An 18,914-nucleotide genomic window follows, 5' to 3' on the forward strand; every position below is an offset into this window, starting at 1 on the left:
TACATTGTACACCGGTGCAATTTTAAAATGAAAGTAGTTGCACGTTCAGTGAATGCAAAATTTTTGTTTCCCATCCGTCTAACCAAAGCTTAGTATGTAGTTTGTTGGGATTTTGAAAGAGAGCATCTTGCCCTGTAATGGCCTGTTTACATTATGTTGACAACGTCCAGCTCTGGGTTACTTTAGGTTATCAGGCACGTTCAATATCGATACTCCCCTGTCTGCTTCAACAGAAACAGTATGTTTGGCTGGCATAGAAGATGATACTGCCTTATCAGCCAATGAGGCAGGTGACCTTTGGATCCTTTACATTAAAGCAGCGGATGCATTCTGAGTTTAAGTCGGTGAAGCACTCTATATGCCGGACCTCTCATCCTGATCAGCCAATCAGTACAAGAGGGTCAAGAGTGGGGCCCGGAGGGGACTACCGTTTATTTGTGTGTTCATCCACACACGCGTGTGTGCTTGTGTGCATGTGTGCGTGTAATCTGGAGAATCATTTGTTTAGGTGCCAAGATGCTCACTTTTTGACTTTGAAGAATCCCAGCCAATCAAAACATTCCATTTGTATTACATAGAGACTCATTAGCGATGCATGAAGCACTTTGAAAAATCATTTTTTATAAAGCTCTCATTTCTCACTTTTTAGAAAATATTTTATTCTCCTAAACCATTTGCTTCAATGTGAGCCGGTTCTGGCCCAATTAGACCCTCTCCGAGGGAGGTTATATGAATTAGCAAGTGACTAACAAGTATCTTGTGTGTGTTTACATTATATAATATATTACATAAACCATGGAGAAGCCATGAGTTGAATGTGGCTGGCATTGATGGTCTCAATCTGTTCCGACCTATAATGGGTATAAGAAACCTTTCACCTTTGTGTTTACCTGCACTACGGATGTCTGTTGACCTGTTAAATGTTTGGAAAATGGGATAATAATAATAATATATAAAAGAAACCTTGATTCCAGTTAATCTATTTGTCCTCAAACAAAAAATAATATGGCCAGATATCAATGTGTAGTTGCGCATCAGGGCCATTATTATTATCATTAAACTAGCAAATGAGGGCGATAAAAGATTACCGGAACGTCGGGCCGTATACCGGTGAAACTCATAGATGGAAGTCCATTGGCGAATTGTCTTGTTTGTTTGGTTTGTTTGTACATCTGTATGTTGGTTTGTTTATTGAGTTCGTAGCGTGTGATGTAGTGCATGCAGTACATACCTCTGTAGCCACAGAAAAACAAACACCCTTGTTGACGCTCTTTCAATAAAGGTGATCCTGTCTACAAATCAACACACCATTTTGTCTTTATTCTAATCTTTACCCGTTCTCCCTCTGTGCCTTCCTTTCCTGAGAAATTCCAGGAGCCTTTCCAAATCGCAGATTTATTGTTTCACACATTGTATGTGTTGATGACATACAGTTTCAGCCTCCCCATCGTAGACCAATACTTATTCCAGCAGGATGGGTGAATCAAACATTTTGATATCCTAACCCAGACGCGTCTGCAACCGGTGACTTTCAGACAACACTTTGAGTGTCTCATTAATACAAGGACAACCTTCCCTCCACTGTCTGCTACATTACCCGACTTCAAGATCCAGGTAGTTTTAGCCCTATTCATAACTCATAATATAAAGTGTGAGGAAACATTATGCAGTGGTTTCCTTTTATTCGGTCACCGGCAGCTTCTGCCTGTAAACTTTTGGCTAGACTATGCAGGGTTCAGCCCTACAGCTCCACTTGTTCTCTGTTTAATAACATCAGCGCGTCGCCAGATTCAAGTTCACCCGTGTCATTTGACATGATATTTATTGCCCCTCCCAAGTGTTTATTCATTTGAATTAAATTACAGCAACAGGGGATTTTGCAGGTCAAAAATAATGGTAACGTCTCAATGGTTGTTTTTGTTTGGAGCTACATGGATTAAATAATAGGTACAAGGGCAGTGGCCTGGGCCAATGTAACAACCTGTCCCTCTGTGGGACCACCAATATTTGGTAGGAGAGGCAAAATAACAGATAAGAGAGATATACAGACCATAGCACACAGGGTCAATGACGGCCACAGGCTTGGCTTGTATATGAATCAGCTGTGAAGAGCAAGCTGTCATTGTCTTTCTTTCTCCCCCTGAGGGTCTCTTCTAGGACCTCTAGGGGTCTTTCCTTTTATGATCTTCTTAAATGTCTCTTGAAAGTGGTGTGCAATTTTTAATCCACCCGATTGACCACGGCATTGGGTGACCCTTTATGAAAGCTGTGTTTGAAGGACTGGCCTTTCATGCAAGAAGTCAAGTTAGACTTTACCATGCCCCAGATTCTTCATTAGCATTCAGAAACTTAGAAATGTTCTTCTTATTCAAATCCCAAAACTATCTCTGTGTATTGATCCGACAGCAGAGGTTAAACTCCAAAGGCTGTGAGTGTGTCCCATGACATCATGCATAGCTTTGAAGTTCGAGGGGTTGGACATCCAAGGGACTACACTTCCAAGGGCCCAGGGCCATGACTGGGGACAAAGATCAACATAACAAACCAAGGAGGAAGGGAACAGAGTTTCCAGACAGCTCTGTTCACATACCTAGCAGGAAGCCACACCGGTTAAAAGTGGACAGCACACTGGATGATGCTGTAACCCCCTTTCCTTCATATCCCTGTTGAATAAGAGCTCCTGAAGACTGCGTGAGTACAATATGCTAACACGCAGGAATGAATGGCACTGCAGTTTTGCCGGATCACAGCTTTTTTTTATTAGAGATGTAAAATATACATTTTCATTTGTATATTTTACATTGGTTTAAAATCAAGTGCTTTTACTACTCGATTTGAAGTTCCTTTTGAAGAAAGCATCTGCTAAATGGCTTAATACAATGTCAATGCTCTACAGATACACTTATGTTAGTACTTACTTTTAAATACTAAAGATTGAACTGAAGTATTGAATGACACGCAGGTCAATAAATCAACAGGAGGGTATTCAATACTGATATGTGACAGTGCTCTTGATTGTCTGCTGATTAAACTTTATCTACATTGTTTTACTCTTGAAACTTGTTATCCAATCAAGGCATGAGTAAACCTTCCCATGAATTGGATTGACTCCAAACCATTGAAACATCGGCGTGCATCATCAAAAAGTACCCTTCTTATTCTCTTGATAATAGCAGAAGGTTCAGACTAAATCCTCTTGGTAAATAATTTACTTGAAATCTACAGAATCCTGCTAAAGGGAGGGCTATTTTATTATTTATGACATCATATTTAAATAAGATTCATTTTAATCCACAGAGCATGGAAGGGATGCTCAATGTTGATGGTGTTTATAAAATATGGAACGGATTGAAAAAGACGAAACACTTTCCTTCCTTTCGAGACACAAGAGTTACATTTTATACGAATGAAAGGCAAAACAACTGATGCAGGTTTTTATCTCATGTAACACTCTCTTATAGTATCGTTAACTCTTGCCTGGCTAGAGTTTAATACATAGTCGTATGATGTGCCTACTTCCACAAATGGTATCTGTCAATGTCGAATCTTGAAAATGAGTCAGGTAATCAAGCCATAAAGATAAGAATGGTATCAGGTTTACTCTGTCATACAAGGGCATTGATTTCCTCATCTAGAAGCCTGAAACACTCACACAGCCTTTTAGATGCCCTGAAATAGCCTTCCAACAGACTTCAACACTGCTGTGAGGTGCAAGCTATGGCAAAAGCGAGATAGGCTAGCCTTATAATGTATTAATATTGTATAGCATAACAGATGAAAGCCTTGAAACACCCCACTGTAGGTTACTGCTGGTCATAACTCATGACCGAATCACCTCTAAATGTAATGTACGTTTTTTGCATGTTAGGACATAATAATAGTAATAGGTGTAATCTGGATCTGGATTGCTAACATAACTGTACCACCCTCCCTCAGGACCTAGTCCATTTGTGTCCGTTCAACAGACAGAACCAAATACACACCATTATTTTCTGTCAGGGTAATCATCAAAATCATCAAAGCTTTTGGTGCTTTTGTTCCATTGTACAAAAAATAAAAAAAAACATGTACCCAAGTAAATCCAGATTGAGGCCACTAGTCCAAATTGAGCTACAATTCATTGACTTTAGCATGATTGTATAGCATCATTCATTTGGCAATAACTTAGTTGATCCACTGAATGCAAATGGAAGTCTGACCTTTGATGTTCTGCCCTGTGTGTGCCATCCCTTTGTATTATAACAGGCTCTTCTGACAGTGTCCCAATAAGCAGGCCTCACACTTGAGCCCTTTTTTGGTGGGGGGAAACCATGGCAACAACTAAAACTCCCAACGGACTCGGGCATCAAAAGCACATCAAGGCCGTTCAGTCAAATGATGGTAGGGTTGATGCCGAAATAATGACATGCTCAGTAAACCAACTTTCCCTCCATATTCCCTCCAAGACTACCAAAAGAGGCAAAAGCCTTCTGAGACGGTGGGGCTCATATAACCTGTGTGTCTCCACTTTCAGCCGGCAGCCAAACGGATGCTCAGGGCGATGAACTGAGAGAGTTGCAGAGCCACATACAGGTGAAATACGTCTTGGTATTGCATTGAATGTTTCTCTATCAGACCACAAGGTTTATCATACTATATTCAGCATTTACAAGCTTATTGAAATTAATAGGTGTAATTGGTTTAATGCTAAATATCCATGGGGATATTTAGCATTGAAACCATTGCACCTATTCAAGATTGTGTCCACCCTGCATTCGACACACACAAAGTCTAATTGGAGGGAAATGTAAAAGGCTTGTGGGAGGGGGTGCAGAGGAAATAGGTTTTCACAACCAGGCCGATACGCATAATAATGACTGAAGGAGGGCTTAAAGCCTACGTGTGGAGCTAAGGGCTCAAAACAGACGGGAATCCATAATGAATTTTCGCTGTGCTTCCAGAAAGTGAAAGTAAAAGTGTTGGAGGAGATCCAGGGCCAGCTTAATGTCCTCCTGGACAAAGCCCTGACGGAGTCTCTTCAACCCCTCACCCAGAGAACTGTAGCCAATGAGAAAACCAACAGCCACACATCCAGGTAAGGTGCACCCATGGGCGATCAATAATGACATTACCGTAAATCTTTTTTCCCTCCTTTATATTCATTTTATAGCCCTCTTGAAGTTGAATTGATAGATACACAGACAGATGGATGAATACTTTTTTTATACCGAAGTCAATGTTTCCCGTAGCAAGTAGAAGTCAAGGAGCGTTCCTCAGCAGCAAACAGCGAGACAGAAGACAAGATGAAACAATGAGCTACACATAATAGCATAGTTGAAGTTGAAGTAGAAGCTGGCTCCTCTAATTAATTAGCTTGACTTTAAAAACAAAGCTTTAGAGGACACAGAAATGGCCATCTCTGTTGGCCATGTCTTCTGTGAATGTCCGGTTCTCAATCCAAACCCCTGGCATAACACTATCACCAGGCCTCACCAGGCCTCACCCTGGTGACGGCTGATAACAGAGGATCCTCTTTGGACCTGTGTGAGATAGATTAAAATGCCTCTCCCTCCTTGCATAGAGGGATTATGAATGTCAATACACAATATATTTTTATCTTCGTGCGTGCGTGCGTGCGTGCGTGTGTGTGTGTGGGTGTGTGTATGCTTGGGTGTGTGTGTGTGTGTGTGTGTGTGTCTGTGTGTGTGCTTGCATGTGTGTGCATTGATCTTACCCGCCTGCTGTCTTGATATCTAATTTCAGGTCCCACAGAATGGAGGATGGAAAAGTGTTTATACAGAGAGCTTCTCTGTTAGAGTAAGTTTATGATTTATTGACAATATTGGAGTAGTATACATCATTGGAATACTTTCAACATCTCCCACATCTTTTGCTGGGGTTTAAGATACATGACACAATTAAATGTGACGCAACATTTGTACACAAAAGTATGTATCGAAATGCAATTGTGTGAGATTGCGGTATTCTCTTTGTTCTTCCCTCTTGGACAGCGAGCTGTTTGAGATCAGTCACATCAGAACCATCTACCACATGTTTGTAGCCGTGTTGCTTGTGTTCTGCATCAGCACTCTGGCTGTCGACTACATTGACCAAGGCAGGTCAGTCAAATGCATGTGGGAATATGTGTGTGGGAATTTTCCAGTGAACATGGGAGTCCTGTGTGTCTGCATGTGTGTGTCTTTGTGTTTGTGTGTGTCCACTGTCCAGAAGAGGATGTATAGTATTATGTAACAGGTGGTTGTGGTTTGGCCTAAATAAAATATATCATTGGGATCACACACACACACACACACACACACACACACACACACACACACACACACACACACACACACACACACACACACACACACACACACACACACACACACACACACACACACACACACACACATTCAAATATACACACAGTGTCAGTGACACACGCACACAGACATACACATGTATTTACGATGACACTTACTCTGAGCATGCATCAACGAATGATGTTGCCAATGCTACCATTTAATAGATTCCAGGAAATCAAGCTCCTTATGTATGCTATTTAACTTACCCTGTACAACCAATGATATATAGTTATTCAGTGTGAGTGTGTGTTTCTATTTGTGTATGTGATTGTGTGTGTATGTGTGTGCATGCATAACATTGACACGTTACAAACATGTGACCTCATTCTAGGTACCCCTTAAACTGACTGTCAAGACTCAGAAAGTTCTCTCACTTACTTCCTATCTTCTCTGCTCAAACCAAACTTTCAGTGAATCAATGTCTGCTCCCCTTCAGCGCTCAGCTGGAGAGAGACAGACCAATCAGTCCCTCAGAGGGCTTCTGTTATCCCACAGTAAAGATTTAGAAGTTCCAATGCAGAGGATTACAAACAACTTTACAGACAATTCTCCCAGAGGCAAAGCTCTGTGGTGTAATTTCCCAGCCACCCTTTTTAAAAATTTCAGCTGAGACTGAGGTAGAATATGTAGCCGTTTCCTATCTTTTTTTCTACAAAGAATGATTCACTAAGAATTCACTAAACTGTAATATAATCCATACACAAGCTTCACCTGTGTTTACCTTCCTATAACACCCGCATAAAAACACGAAGACGCCTCTTTTTGACCCCCCCCCTCCTCACTAAGGTTGGTGCTGGAGTTTGACCTGCTGTTCTATGCCTTCGGGGAGCTGGGCGTCGTCACCTGGGCCTGGGGATGGATGTTTGTCTACACGCTGGTCGTTCCCTACAACGCTGTGACGCTGTGGGGAACCGTCTACCATGCATCGGGATCCAAGCTGGGTCTGTCCATCGGCATCGGCCTGGTCCTGGCTGCCATGCAGGCCTGCGTGCTGGGGCTGTTCCCCGTGTATGTGGTGGTACACTACCAGCTGCCCCCTGCATCACGTTTCATCGTAACACTGGAACAGGTGAGTGTATGACAGGCCGTGTGTGTGTGTGTGTGTGTGTGTGTGTGTGTGTGTGTGCGTGTGTGTGTGTGTGTGCGTGTGTGTGTGTGTGTGTGTGTGTGTGTGTGTGTGTGTGTGTGTGTGTGTGTGTGTGTGTGTGTGTGTGTGTGTGTGCGGCCTGCATGGAGCGTGCGTGTGTATGCCGGTGTATATCAAAGGGTTGCGTAAGCCTGTGTATATCAATGTGTAGCAGATGTGCCACAGTCATTGGTACTGTCCACAAACTTGATTTAGGTCACCCAGCAACATAAAGAGATCTATGACCTGCCGTCCGATAAGCAACACAGACCTATTAAAAAACCTAACGCATTGACTTGTAATGTATTGCACAAAGTCTGCCGATCATGACCGCTCTGCCTCTCCGTCCTCCATTATCAGATCCGCTTCCTGATGAAGAGCTACTCCTTCATCAGGGAGACTGTCCCTGTTATCAGCCGGAGCGAGCCTCGGCAAGGTACCGTTAACGCCACAAGATGCATTGCCTCTACCGGACCGCCATTAGTCACCGTGACAACGTTAACCTATTTAGAGAAAGAGGAGGGGGGGATTGTGAGGGGTCAACCAGAACCCTATATAAGCTACCTACTGAAGAGTGGAGATAAAGCTAATAAGGATGAAGCAGCACATTTCTTTAAAGAGAAAGGGCCTTATTACGTAATGGTTATATATCCGACAATGTCTCTGTCCGATTTGCCCTACAAGCCCTATATGGTGGTCCTCTTGGGACATCGTTACGGTCAAGGCCAGCCCCTTGAGGATTCACATGGGACATGGGTCATCGGAATGGGGTCCAACGTGAGACGCTTTATAAAACATTCAATGAGTAAAGGGGCCACCATTAACCCTCCTGGACAGTGGACACACAGAATCCCACACACACACACACACACACACACACACACACACACACACACACACACACACACACACACACACACACACACACACACACACACACACACACACACACACACACACACACACACACACACACACACACACACACACACACACACACACACACACACACACAGTTGAGGACTACAAAGGTGCAAGTGTTTCCGCTGGGACAGGGTTTCAACCATCAACCATTCATGGTAGAAATAAATGTACAAATACTATGCAGACATATACTATTACCATTATACACTCCTAATTCTGTGGTATTCCATTCAGGAGAGACACAGAGATTCCCAACCTTCTCGAGCTATCTCTACTTCCTGTTCTGCCCTACCCTCATCTACAGGGAGTCGTACCCAAGGTGCGTCATGTCATGACGCAACACACACATGTACAAAAATAATGAGACAGCATGGCCGATGACCATACATAATATAACATGAAGGCAGCTTCAGCAGTACAACGGCATACATCATTCTTGTAATTTATTCACAGGAATCCCGTCATTCGTTGGGATTACGTCCGTTCTACCGCTGCCATGGTACGTATATTAGAATATATATAATAAGTAGAGTTAATAGGAATAGTCTCTAGTCTCACTGTGAAATCCCGAGCTGCTCCTAAAGTAAACCTTCATTGTGCTTGTTTGCCATCTACTGGTTGGCACTTAAACTGCAATTTATAATTGCGAAAAATGTAGATTTAATTTGAGATTTGATGTGTAATAGATCAGAATAAAGGTCTACCACAAACCCATTTCATAAATCATATCTATATGTATATTTTATATGTATCTTTATTATATGATACATAACAAAAATCTCGAGAACTAAATGGTTCTTAATTAGATTTAACCAAGATATTGTTTGATACAATGTCTGTTATGTTTCCTGCAGATCCTTGGCTGTCTGTTTTATAGCTATTTCATCATGGTGCGCCTTTGTGTGCCCGTCTTCAGAAACGAGGGAAGCAAACCATTCAGTAAAAGAACACTGGTGTTAGCCTTGTTCAATTCATCACTTCCAGGTACATAGAATTAGCCTACCTGTAACAGTGCTATATACTTTAATTTGTCAAGCTTGGCTAATACACTGCAATCTATCATTACTGTCAATGATATGAGGTGGAGTCAGCCTCAGCATGGCGATTCCTAGACCGTGTTTTCTGTGGCCTTTTGCTATTTTTGTCTCACTCTGTATGACTCTCTCTCTCTCTCTATATGCATATCACTCTTCTTCTCTCTCTCTCCCTCCTCTCTGACTGCCTCTCTTGTTAAGTCTTTCTCACTGTCGATGCGTCTCACTCTTACGTCTCTCTCTTTCCCCATCAGGTATAATGATACTCCTGCTGGCCTTCTTTGCGTTCCTCCACTGCTGGCTGAACCTGTTTGGGGAGCTGTTGCGTTTCGGAGACCGGATGTTCTATAAGGTGTGTGAAACGATCGGCAACACCATGTGCGATGAGGGAATCTCCATAGTTTCTACCTGAAATGAATAGACGTGTTAAATAAGTTCAGTTGAGTTGAATAATGGGACACATGGGCCATGGTTTTGTGATCATAGCTCGAGAGTAGTTTCAGATAAGCATCACTCATTAAATATATTTTAATTGCCGGTTCTTTCCTCAGTCCTTGGTGGGACAAAGGGGTTGTGAAAGATGTTATTAAGACCGGGATCTTGATTGAAGTTTCTTGATTCATGTCACCATGTTGTTGTTCTGACAAGTGAGAATATTCACTAACAAAATGAATATGTAATTGAATAGTGTATATTAAAATATCCTCATATATTTTTTCACTTTTGATTCCGTAGGACTGGTGGAACTCTGCCTCCTTTGCCAACTACTACCGTACCTGGAACGTGGTTGTCCATGACTGGCTGTATTACTATGGCTACAGAGACTTCCTCTTGGTGAGCTTAAACGCAGTTAGCTGTCACATCAAAGTTCGGTGATCCAATTGTTAACTTGTTAAGGGCTTGTCAAAGAATTGGATCAGTGGGGAAAGGAACAAATGGAGGTCAATCAGAAAACGTCTGCCTAATGTGTGAGGCGCAGCTTTTCCACTTCACCCCAGTGACACACATTTTATCCATCAGAACTTAGTCCTGTGTAGAAAATACACTGTATCTCTGTAGCGCTAGAAAGTGTTTACTCATCGTACCAATGGGTTCGTGATACTGTTACACTCCTCCCTAAAATGCAGTGCAAAGGCTATTCTGTTTCCCAAGAGGCGTCCATGAAATAAGAGGGTCTCTCTCACCCTCCGTCTCCGTCTCTCACCCAGCTTTCCAACGGGAGGTTCCGCTCGGCCGCCATGCTGTCCGTGTTCCTGGTGTCAGCCGTGGTCCACGAGTACGCCTTCACCATGGGCTTCGGCTTCTTCTACCCCGTCATGTTCTGCCTCTTTGCTGTGTTTGGCGGTGAGCTCAATATGTAGAAGACGAGGTTAAGGGACTGATAACCTCTCTCTGCTCATACAGAGGTGGCCATCAGTGTGCTTCTAATGATATTGATTGATGATATATGTTAACCGAGGGGGGTTAACCAGTAAGGGGGGGAATAATTAATCTGAAATTCCACATGATGAAATTAATCTTCTCTAATGGCTTCACTGGTTAAATATGGTTGATTAGAAGTGACATGGGATCAAAGTCTGCTCACTAATTGTGTCTGTGAATAGAATGTAATCTGGCAGTCCATGGGTTTATCATCTTGTTCGAGTTAATTGATAGACAATATATGAATCTCGTGGATTGTAGTTTTTCTTCTGGGTAGGGACTTAAAGTGGTGAAATCTTAATGCTTTTGTAGTCATGTCCCAGTTGATTAGTAAAAACATGCAATTTCTATTGAAACAAAAAAAACTATTGAGTATTTATGCGGAAAGCCCAAAGCAGTCAGGGTTTTTTCCTCACCCATATACAGTCTTTGAATTTCATTCTCTCTGTTTAAAGCTCATTCTCACGTACACTACAAGAAAACAGCGAAACACAGCTCATAAACTAAACCAAAACCTATATAAATAAATGTTTGTGTTTTCATTTTCTTCTGCTCGTCCCAAGTGATTTTCAACTTCACCCTGAACGACAAGCGCGAGAGCCCTCTGTGCAACATCTTCATGTGGACCGGCCTGTTCATTGGCCAGGGCGTCCAGGTGTGCTTGTATTGTCAAGAGTGGTACGCCCAGATCCACTGCCCACGGACAGGGGTGAGCAACCTGCCAGGGTCCACCTTTTCCTTCTTTCTTGGTCTTGTGTGTTCATGATGATTCAGAGTCACTGTTGTAGTTATTAGCTATTGTTCTGTCTCAAATGTATATGCACTTCTCTGCTCTGTACTTCCTCCTCCCCCAACTAATTACACCACTGTTGAATGCGGAAATACTTTTTTACTGAAGAGTCACGTGGCTCGTATGAGGTGATTGATTACTTTTTGAACACCTGGGAGGCCAAATTTTCTCCTCCTTTTTAGATGTGTGATTAATACCGGTATTACACCCTGCTGGTATTAATCTAACCGTGGGTCTGAAAATCTCCCTCCGTTCTTTCTCCATTTCATTATCCCAGCTTTTGTGATTATCCCCGTCCCCCTGTCCCCAGACAATCCGAGCATCCCAGGCATGACGTGGGCTTTAGCCCTGGCCCACATGCCTACGCACAACAAACACATACACAGTGTACATTTGGTCCTATGACGTACAGCTGCCTGTGTTGTAACTTTGTGAAGATGTGGTTTGGATTACATCCTCCAACCACCCCTTACCCCCTTGTGCCAAGAGCAGTTGATAAAGCGCTAGATGTTTGGCCCATGGATTGGGATGGCAGATGGCCAGGCACGGTGCTAACGTTGTAGCTCCTCCCCCTACCACTGAATCTCTGATGTAACCTTCCGTGGCCAGGGCCACCATTTAACATGTTTGAAAAAGGAGATTAAAACGTGACCTAAATATAGAAGTGGCACGCACCAGATCAGTTACTAAGGAACAGATACTTTCTTAAAGATCACCAGAAAGATTAATCACAGTGTCGTGTTTGGGTTTTATTGTATATATTCTGAGCCGGCTGTCCTTTTCTCCCCAACAGAATGGCTTCTGGGAGCTAGTGACGCCCCGGTCGTGGTCCTGCAACTACTCGACCTGAAGCGGAGGCAGCTGGTCTTCCTCAGACCTTGGGTGGGAGTAGAGTGAATCACGCTGGGAGCTTATATTTAACCGTTTACTCAGTGAAAACCGATGATGAAATAACTAAATAAATGAAGAAAAACACACAAAAACACAGACGGAAACAGCATGCGAGGCTGTGTAGCTTCATCACGGATACCAGGATAGGCCAAGAGGAAGATAACTAGCTTGTCACAACTCACTGGCTTCTGAACCCCGAATCTTTGAATTCCAGAGGGCTAAGCCGTTTGTTTGATGTGACCAAATGAAATAGTTCCAGTGGCCTCGCTTTGTAAATATATCACTGCAAAAATAACTCCTGCATTCATTCATTCATTCCGGAGGCAGAAAATATTGTAACATCATCTTTTTATAAGCCTGCGGGTATACCCGCATGCTTTACACTAATATGGTTAGGTCTCATTTTAGATTTTCACCAAATAATTTCCTTAAACAATCAATTATTGAACGTAGTCTATAGTAAATACATATTTATAAAGTCTGAACAAAGAGGGAGAATTATAATTAATATTTAATTTGGGAAGAAGCTAACTTACTAGGCAAGTGCACGTAGAACAAAGGTGCAATGCCTCACCTGTCCTGAAGGGCGCCCTGTGCACCAATCCCGCGCCCATTCACGTTCAGCTCCAGCAATCGGGGGATGTGGCAGGGACTGCCGGGTGTGGCCAGCGGTGTGTCCCCGGCCAGCCTCATGCCGTGCAGTGACTTATCAGTCTCCCACTGAGCCTGTGTTTGCCTATGAAGAGGATTACAGTGTGTGCTTGGTACAGTATTTACATTTATGATGTAATGCTTGGTCAGCTGACACCCAACAGGTTGCCCGACTAATGCTGGATGCAAAACCATGTGAAAGCCATGTTGCTACCACACTGTCATGTGTTTGTTTGGACTGTATTGAGACCAAGTCGAGAAGTATTCCTATTATCAAGTAGGATTTTTTAAGTTTTGCTGTACCAAAGTGAGAATGTATCTCCAGTTAACAATCTCCCCTTTTTATTGACACTGTTAAATCAATCAAGACCGCACCTCAAGTGCGTACAAACCTGATTCTGTGAGTTCCTAGCGATGGTAAGGGCAAGGGACTCATGGACTGTGTTGGTGGACATGGAAGGTTCCAGTGAAGTTTCTTTGTCACCACTTTGAGGGAAGGCTGTAATTGATTGCTGAAACAGCTGATAGGCACGGCCAGCTGTAAGTGGTAGTCTTTCCGTAGCTGTAAACAGTACAACAACTCTCTCATCATCGGCGGTGCTAAATTATTATTTCATGTACTGTAGATTGATAGTGATTACTGATTCGGGATATGCGGTGATATCCCTGTGATTGACAGGTTGGCGTATGAGAATACCTGTCATCATAGATGACAGGTATATATTTTATTGAGTATTGTAATTTATTGTATTGCATACTAATCCATCTCAGTTTTGACCTTGTAAAAACATTCCACATGCCTCTTGCCTATTTTGGCTATGGTTGTTATTTGTGAATAGTTGTCATGGATGGGAGTTAAACTATAAACAAATAAACATGTTGCCTATTTAGTGTTCTGCACTACTGTATTAACGAACTTCCAAAATAAAGAGGAAAATGTCAATGGTTGTCATATTTACAAATGATCAATAGACATTCCCGTTTAAAATAAAGTGTTGTTGGAATGATTAGTATGTGCTCATGTTAATTTGTATGCATGAGTTACACTCTGTACTAACCTGAGGAAATAAGTAACGCATCTCTGCGATGCGGATGGAACGCTTGCGTTCGATGGAAACTTGTCTCTTGTGCCATCGTCCCAACACGTCTGACTCATAACTATCCAGCTTCTGGAAGGCTGAGTACAAGCATTTTAAAGAACGCCCATCCTCCAAGTCCTTAGCCCGGAGGAATCTGGCATTCAGCTGCTTTCTGTGCAACAATAAGAACATTCTTGTTGTTGTTAAATGCATGACTTCTGGAGGGACAAAGCACAGAGCCTAGGACAGAAACCGCAAACCGAAAGCCTTTTACCTGTGTCTTAGATAATCTATCTAAAGTCTGATTTGTGAGATTAAGTAAAAGCCAGCTACCTACCTGAGGTCTCTCAGAGCTCGGCGTCTTATGAACCTGCGACAGAGAAAAGCCATCCTCTGCTCAATACTACAAAAAGCATCCATGATGAGGTCTTTGCTCAGCTTGTACAGCTCGCCCGAGATGCCTCCAATGTTCGCCGCCTGTGAGAGGAGCTTCAGGTTGGTCCTCTGTGAGTCGATGAGGAGGACCCAGATATGGTCATTCCTTCTCCCCTGAAGCGCTTTCTCCTCCTTCACCCGCTCCTCCGCTATGGCCGCCATCTCCTTAATGTAGCGGCACACGTGGTTCACTTTCTCCTCCCCCACTTCCCTGGTCTTGATGTCAGACAACTTTGGAGATACCGGTAGCTCAGTTCCAATAGCCATCAGAAAGAGACTGGACTTTTTCAAGGCCAAACTCTTATCTATATCCCGGAAGATACTCGTCTTGCTGTGCTCATCCATCACGCTTTCTGGTGTTTGTTCACGCATTTTACATATCTGCTTCTTGCCCTTGTCGTTAACGTTCCTCAGCTGAGCCATCACAGAACCCAGGGCATGGCGAACAGATTGACCCTTAATGTTGACAAGATTTTGTTGCTTTGATCTGGATAAGCCATCAATTGTATGGCTTGTCTCTTCCATAGACCTCTCGTGCTGCTTTAGGCCTTCACTCAGATCATGCAGCAGGTAACCCGGAGACATCCCGGAGTTGTTTGAGTATTCTGTCTGAGAGTTGTTTGAGTATTCTGTCTGGGAGTTGTTTGAGTATTCTGTCACAATACTTTCTGTCACCATGTCATCCAGATGATAGACCAGTTCTTGGAAGGAGCTTTTGATAATGGACTGGAGGACGCTGTGGACCTGAACCAGATCGAGGGCCTTGTTGTCCATCCCACCGCCCTTCCTGCATTTATCAATCATTTTAAACACTGAATTCTCGAACTCTTTGAGGAGGTTTGCGCACTTCTTCTCCAGCTGATCTATGATGGATTGCTCTTTCTCAGTTTTTCTTTCTTCATAAACAAACTCCTCCTCCACGACCGCCATGTGTTGGGCCGTCTCAGCAGTCTGGCTCAGAGATTTACGAGGGGATGGAGGTAGCCTACGCCTGGTTGAGAGGGTTTCTGTGTTCTGCTTGGAAGATGAAACGTTCCAAATTTCTTGTGGAGAGACCTCAGGCAAAGGCTTCTGTTGATGTGTGGTTATGCAATTTTGCTGCATTTCTTGGATTTCTGATAAAAGAGCAAGGTTCTGCCCTTTGCAAGATGACAATTCCGCCTCCATGGTAGATAGCTTGAGCTTTGAGGCTAGAAATGTTATGTTTAGCTGAGCCATTTCCAAGCGGCAGTCGGCCCTCCTCAGCTCCTCCACCTCGGCCTGCCGACGCCTGGATTCTATGGTACGTGCCTGAAGAGCCTGGTTCAAATTGTGAAGGCCGAGCTGGAAAAACATAGTAGTGTGTACAGTAAGACGTAACACTGCTGAATGAACTTGTACGATGTCCAAGATACCTGGTTTGAACCTAGGGTTTAGGGTCTGGGAGGTCATTGCAAGCCCCTGTCGATAATACCCTCATTAAGTAATCAGTTACATATCAAATGAAATGCGAAAATTTACCTTGGCAAACCTGAAAGCAGTCTTCATTGGTTTGTTTAAGTCCATTGAATTGACAATGTCTTGCAGCATGAAGGAGAGCTCGGTAGACGATTTAATAGCCAGACATGGTTCATTCAACACGTCTTCCACAGACGGGGGTTGGTGGAATTGGATGCATTTGACTGTTTTAGCATCCATCGTCTTCTCCCTCCACCACATCCAGTCCCCACTCATGTTCAGAGCTACACACCGTGCGTGGAGACGTAGTGTTATGTTTCGGCAAACTCAAGCACAAGACTGTGTATAGCACGATACATTTACACAAAATGCTCAATCAATTATTTATAAACAGATTGCATTTCACAGTGTGTAGGGTAGATGCAGAAAGGGTCTGTAACATTTTGTTTTTAGTGTAACAAATAAGAAGATGCAAAAGGGCAAGGACGTGATACTAAGGCTTCTGAGAGTATTGGACGTCGTAATGATAAAACAAATGGTATAATGGTGGAACTGCTCCAATCACACTCACCAGATTCATCTTTCTTTGTCCCTGTGACTTCCACATTAAAAAGCCGGCCGCAGATGTAATCCAAATCCTGAATGCAGCTGTCCACGTCAGTCAGGGATTTCTCTAAATTGTTCTTGGTGTTGCTGATACACGTGGAGGCGACATCCTCCCCAGTGGCCTCGCCCTGTTCCTTCAGGCTCCGTATGGATTGTTCTACACAAAGAGATCGGTGGGTGAGGACACACCGCACAGACACCTGAAGCACCGAGACAATGAGACGCACCATAGGAAAGAAAATGAAGAAGAAGCTGCAACCGTCTTATTAATCCTGGATTTACAAGGAGAACCGTCAGCGGCGCGCTTCAGGGGAGATTAATGCCTACCTTTTCCCTCCAAGGCCATTCCAAAGATGGCCTTTGAACAATTTATTCTGAGGCTTTACAAAATAGAAATAAAGGAGATGTTCATTTGGCATGCTAACCCTTCAGAGAATGTCTATTGTATTCAACTCTTCATATTAACGTCAGACAAAGCAGGCCATTTTGTTTCTCCTTATGATGACTTTGTTTGTTTGTTAGATATCCGTTGTGTGTACAATTGCTGTAGTTCATTGTACTTATAGGAACAACATAAAGAAATTTCAAACTCTATGTTTAAAGGGCCTCTTATTAAATGTATTCAAATTTTACCTTGGACATGAATTGTTACATACATACATACATACATACATACATACATACATACATACATACATACATACATACATACATACATACATACATACATACACATACATACATACATACATACATACATACATACATACATACATACATACATACATACATACATACATACATACATATAGTGTATGTATAGAAGTGGTTCTTTATGCATACTATGGCCAGTTGTCAAATAATAAAGGCTTTGTACTGGAACCGCTAGTTTGTGTACAGAACCTACGTGTGGCAGTCAGCCATTCCAGGACCTCTGCGAGCTGCTTGGTCCTCTGCAGGACTCCCTCCAGAAACACGATGGTTTGGCCCCTCTGCTGGCCTCGCCCCCCAAGGTCCAGGTAAGGAGGGTTATGACAAGCTTCATTGACTTCTATGTCAGCCGAGTTGGGTACACGGCAGCAAGCACCCGATTTTTTTCTGTATGCCATGTCTTCTCCGGAGCTTGGCGACACGCCAACCTCTTGAGAAACTGTGAATCAGCATACCATCAGAGCATGTAATGGCTAGCCATAAGCATCGTCTTTGACCCAAACCTTGTCCTGATCAGTGAATAGGATTTGTAAGAATTGTGAGGTTAAGTGTATGTAACTTTGATTTTCATATATTTTGTGATATTGCCAATGGAGCTGCTGTGGTGCAAATAATATTTTTTACTGGTCTGACAACAAAGTATTATCGTATTGTATATTAAAGTAGGCCTAGCACACTGTGCAGGCTTGATCCAGAGCTTGCCCACACACACGCACACGCCTATCCGTTTACTTTTTTTTTTACAAGATAACGAAATGAAAAGCAAGAGACATCGTGAATATTAATGATCTTTGTTGTTCAGAATGTTGTATGCTTTTAGGCTTTTATATTGACTAGTTTTGTTCTTTGAAGTCCATATAAGACTCCGTAGGCCTACGCATGGTGTAGTTCTGACACTCGTGTTTTAATCACGGCTTGCCAGAAACAAAGTCCTGAAAAAACACCATGAGAAAAAATTGATCTCTTTGCTAAATTACTGCGGAGACGAAATTGAACTGGAAAAACTGTGATATTAAGTAATAATGTGCAGGTTCGAATGCTTAGGAGAAAGTTCCGGGAGGTAGGTAATGTAACCCAGCATGAATTTTCATTAAGTGGTCGCGGTTAAATAAATAGCCGATAGATATAGCAAACATTACATCTCTGCGTGGGTCCTTGTTCCCTACCTGCTTCCCGGAGTTCAGACTGTTGTCGATCGAGCGTCCACGTCATAAGCAACAATAATTGTTGATGTGATAATGGACTAAAATCGAACGAATGCTAATTCGGCAAATTCCAAGAATTTTCCAGAGAACGCTTTCGTAGGTTTACTAACTTTTACGTTAATATTGAGAAATTGACTTCCTATACAGACGCGATATATATTAATTAATTAATTAGATTTCAATGGGGTTGGATGTCTATAAATCCAACCATTCCCTCGATGTCGATGCATTATTTATTTAATATTTAACTACATTG

The 18,914-nt window shown here is 42.7% G+C and overlaps 2 protein-coding genes across 2 annotated transcripts; one reads left to right on the forward strand and one right to left on the reverse strand.

Annotated features, from left to right (window-relative positions):
- The first annotated feature begins 2,453 nt into the window (after window positions 1-2,453).
- On the forward strand, window positions 2,454-14,365 carry soat2 (sterol O-acyltransferase 2). Its single transcript, XM_056606124.1, has 16 exons — window positions 2,454-2,691; window positions 4,246-4,380; window positions 4,514-4,572; window positions 4,941-5,074; window positions 5,743-5,796; window positions 5,991-6,098; window positions 7,134-7,416; window positions 7,834-7,909; window positions 8,632-8,716; window positions 8,851-8,896; window positions 9,252-9,381; window positions 9,686-9,783; window positions 10,167-10,265; window positions 10,640-10,775; window positions 11,417-11,562; window positions 12,437-14,365. The coding sequence occupies exons 2-16, from the start codon at window positions 4,311-4,313 to the stop codon at window positions 12,491-12,493; spliced, it is 1,581 nt and encodes a 526-aa protein (XP_056462099.1). The 5' UTR covers window positions 2,454-2,691; window positions 4,246-4,310; the 3' UTR covers window positions 12,494-14,365.
- Window positions 13,105-18,663, reverse strand: LOC130402390 (uncharacterized). The gene is made up of 7 exons (XM_056606535.1): window positions 18,620-18,663; window positions 17,650-17,892; window positions 16,708-16,899; window positions 16,200-16,420; window positions 14,602-16,022; window positions 14,244-14,436; window positions 13,105-13,260 (listed from the first exon to the last, which is right to left on the reverse strand). Exons 2-7 carry the CDS (start codon window positions 17,849-17,851, stop codon window positions 13,105-13,107), a joined length of 2,385 nt encoding a protein of 794 aa, XP_056462510.1. The 5' UTR covers window positions 17,852-17,892; window positions 18,620-18,663.
- Window positions 18,664-18,914: the final 251 nt, after the last annotated feature.

Source organism: Gadus chalcogrammus, chromosome 13 (genome assembly GCF_026213295.1).
Source record: "Gadus chalcogrammus isolate NIFS_2021 chromosome 13, NIFS_Gcha_1.0, whole genome shotgun sequence".
Lineage (NCBI taxonomy): Eukaryota > Metazoa > Chordata > Actinopteri > Gadiformes > Gadidae > Gadus > Gadus chalcogrammus.

Bases quoted from the DNA above. Each gene is read 5' to 3' on its own strand.
- soat2 (XM_056606124.1), top strand. From the start codon at position 4,311: ATGGCAACAACTAAAACTCCCAACGGACTCGGGCATCAAAAGCACATC. The intron at 9,382-9,685 runs GTACATAGAATT...TTTCCCCATCAG, and splicing joins GTTCAATTCATCACTTCCAG to GTATAATGATACTCCTGCTG. The intron at 10,776-11,416 runs GTGAGCTCAATA...GCTCGTCCCAAG, and splicing joins CCTCTTTGCTGTGTTTGGCG to TGATTTTCAACTTCACCCTG.
- LOC130402390 (XM_056606535.1), bottom strand. From the start codon at position 17,851: ATGGCATACAGAAAAAAATCGGGTGCTTGCTGCCGTGTACCCAACTCG. The intron at 16,900-17,649 runs GTAGGTTCTGTA...CTCTTTGTGTAG, and splicing joins GGAATGGCTGACTGCCACAC to AACAATCCATACGGAGCCTG. The intron at 14,437-14,601 runs GTAGGTAGCTGG...ATTGTTGCACAG, and splicing joins CGAGCTCTGAGAGACCTCAG to AAAGCAGCTGAATGCCAGAT.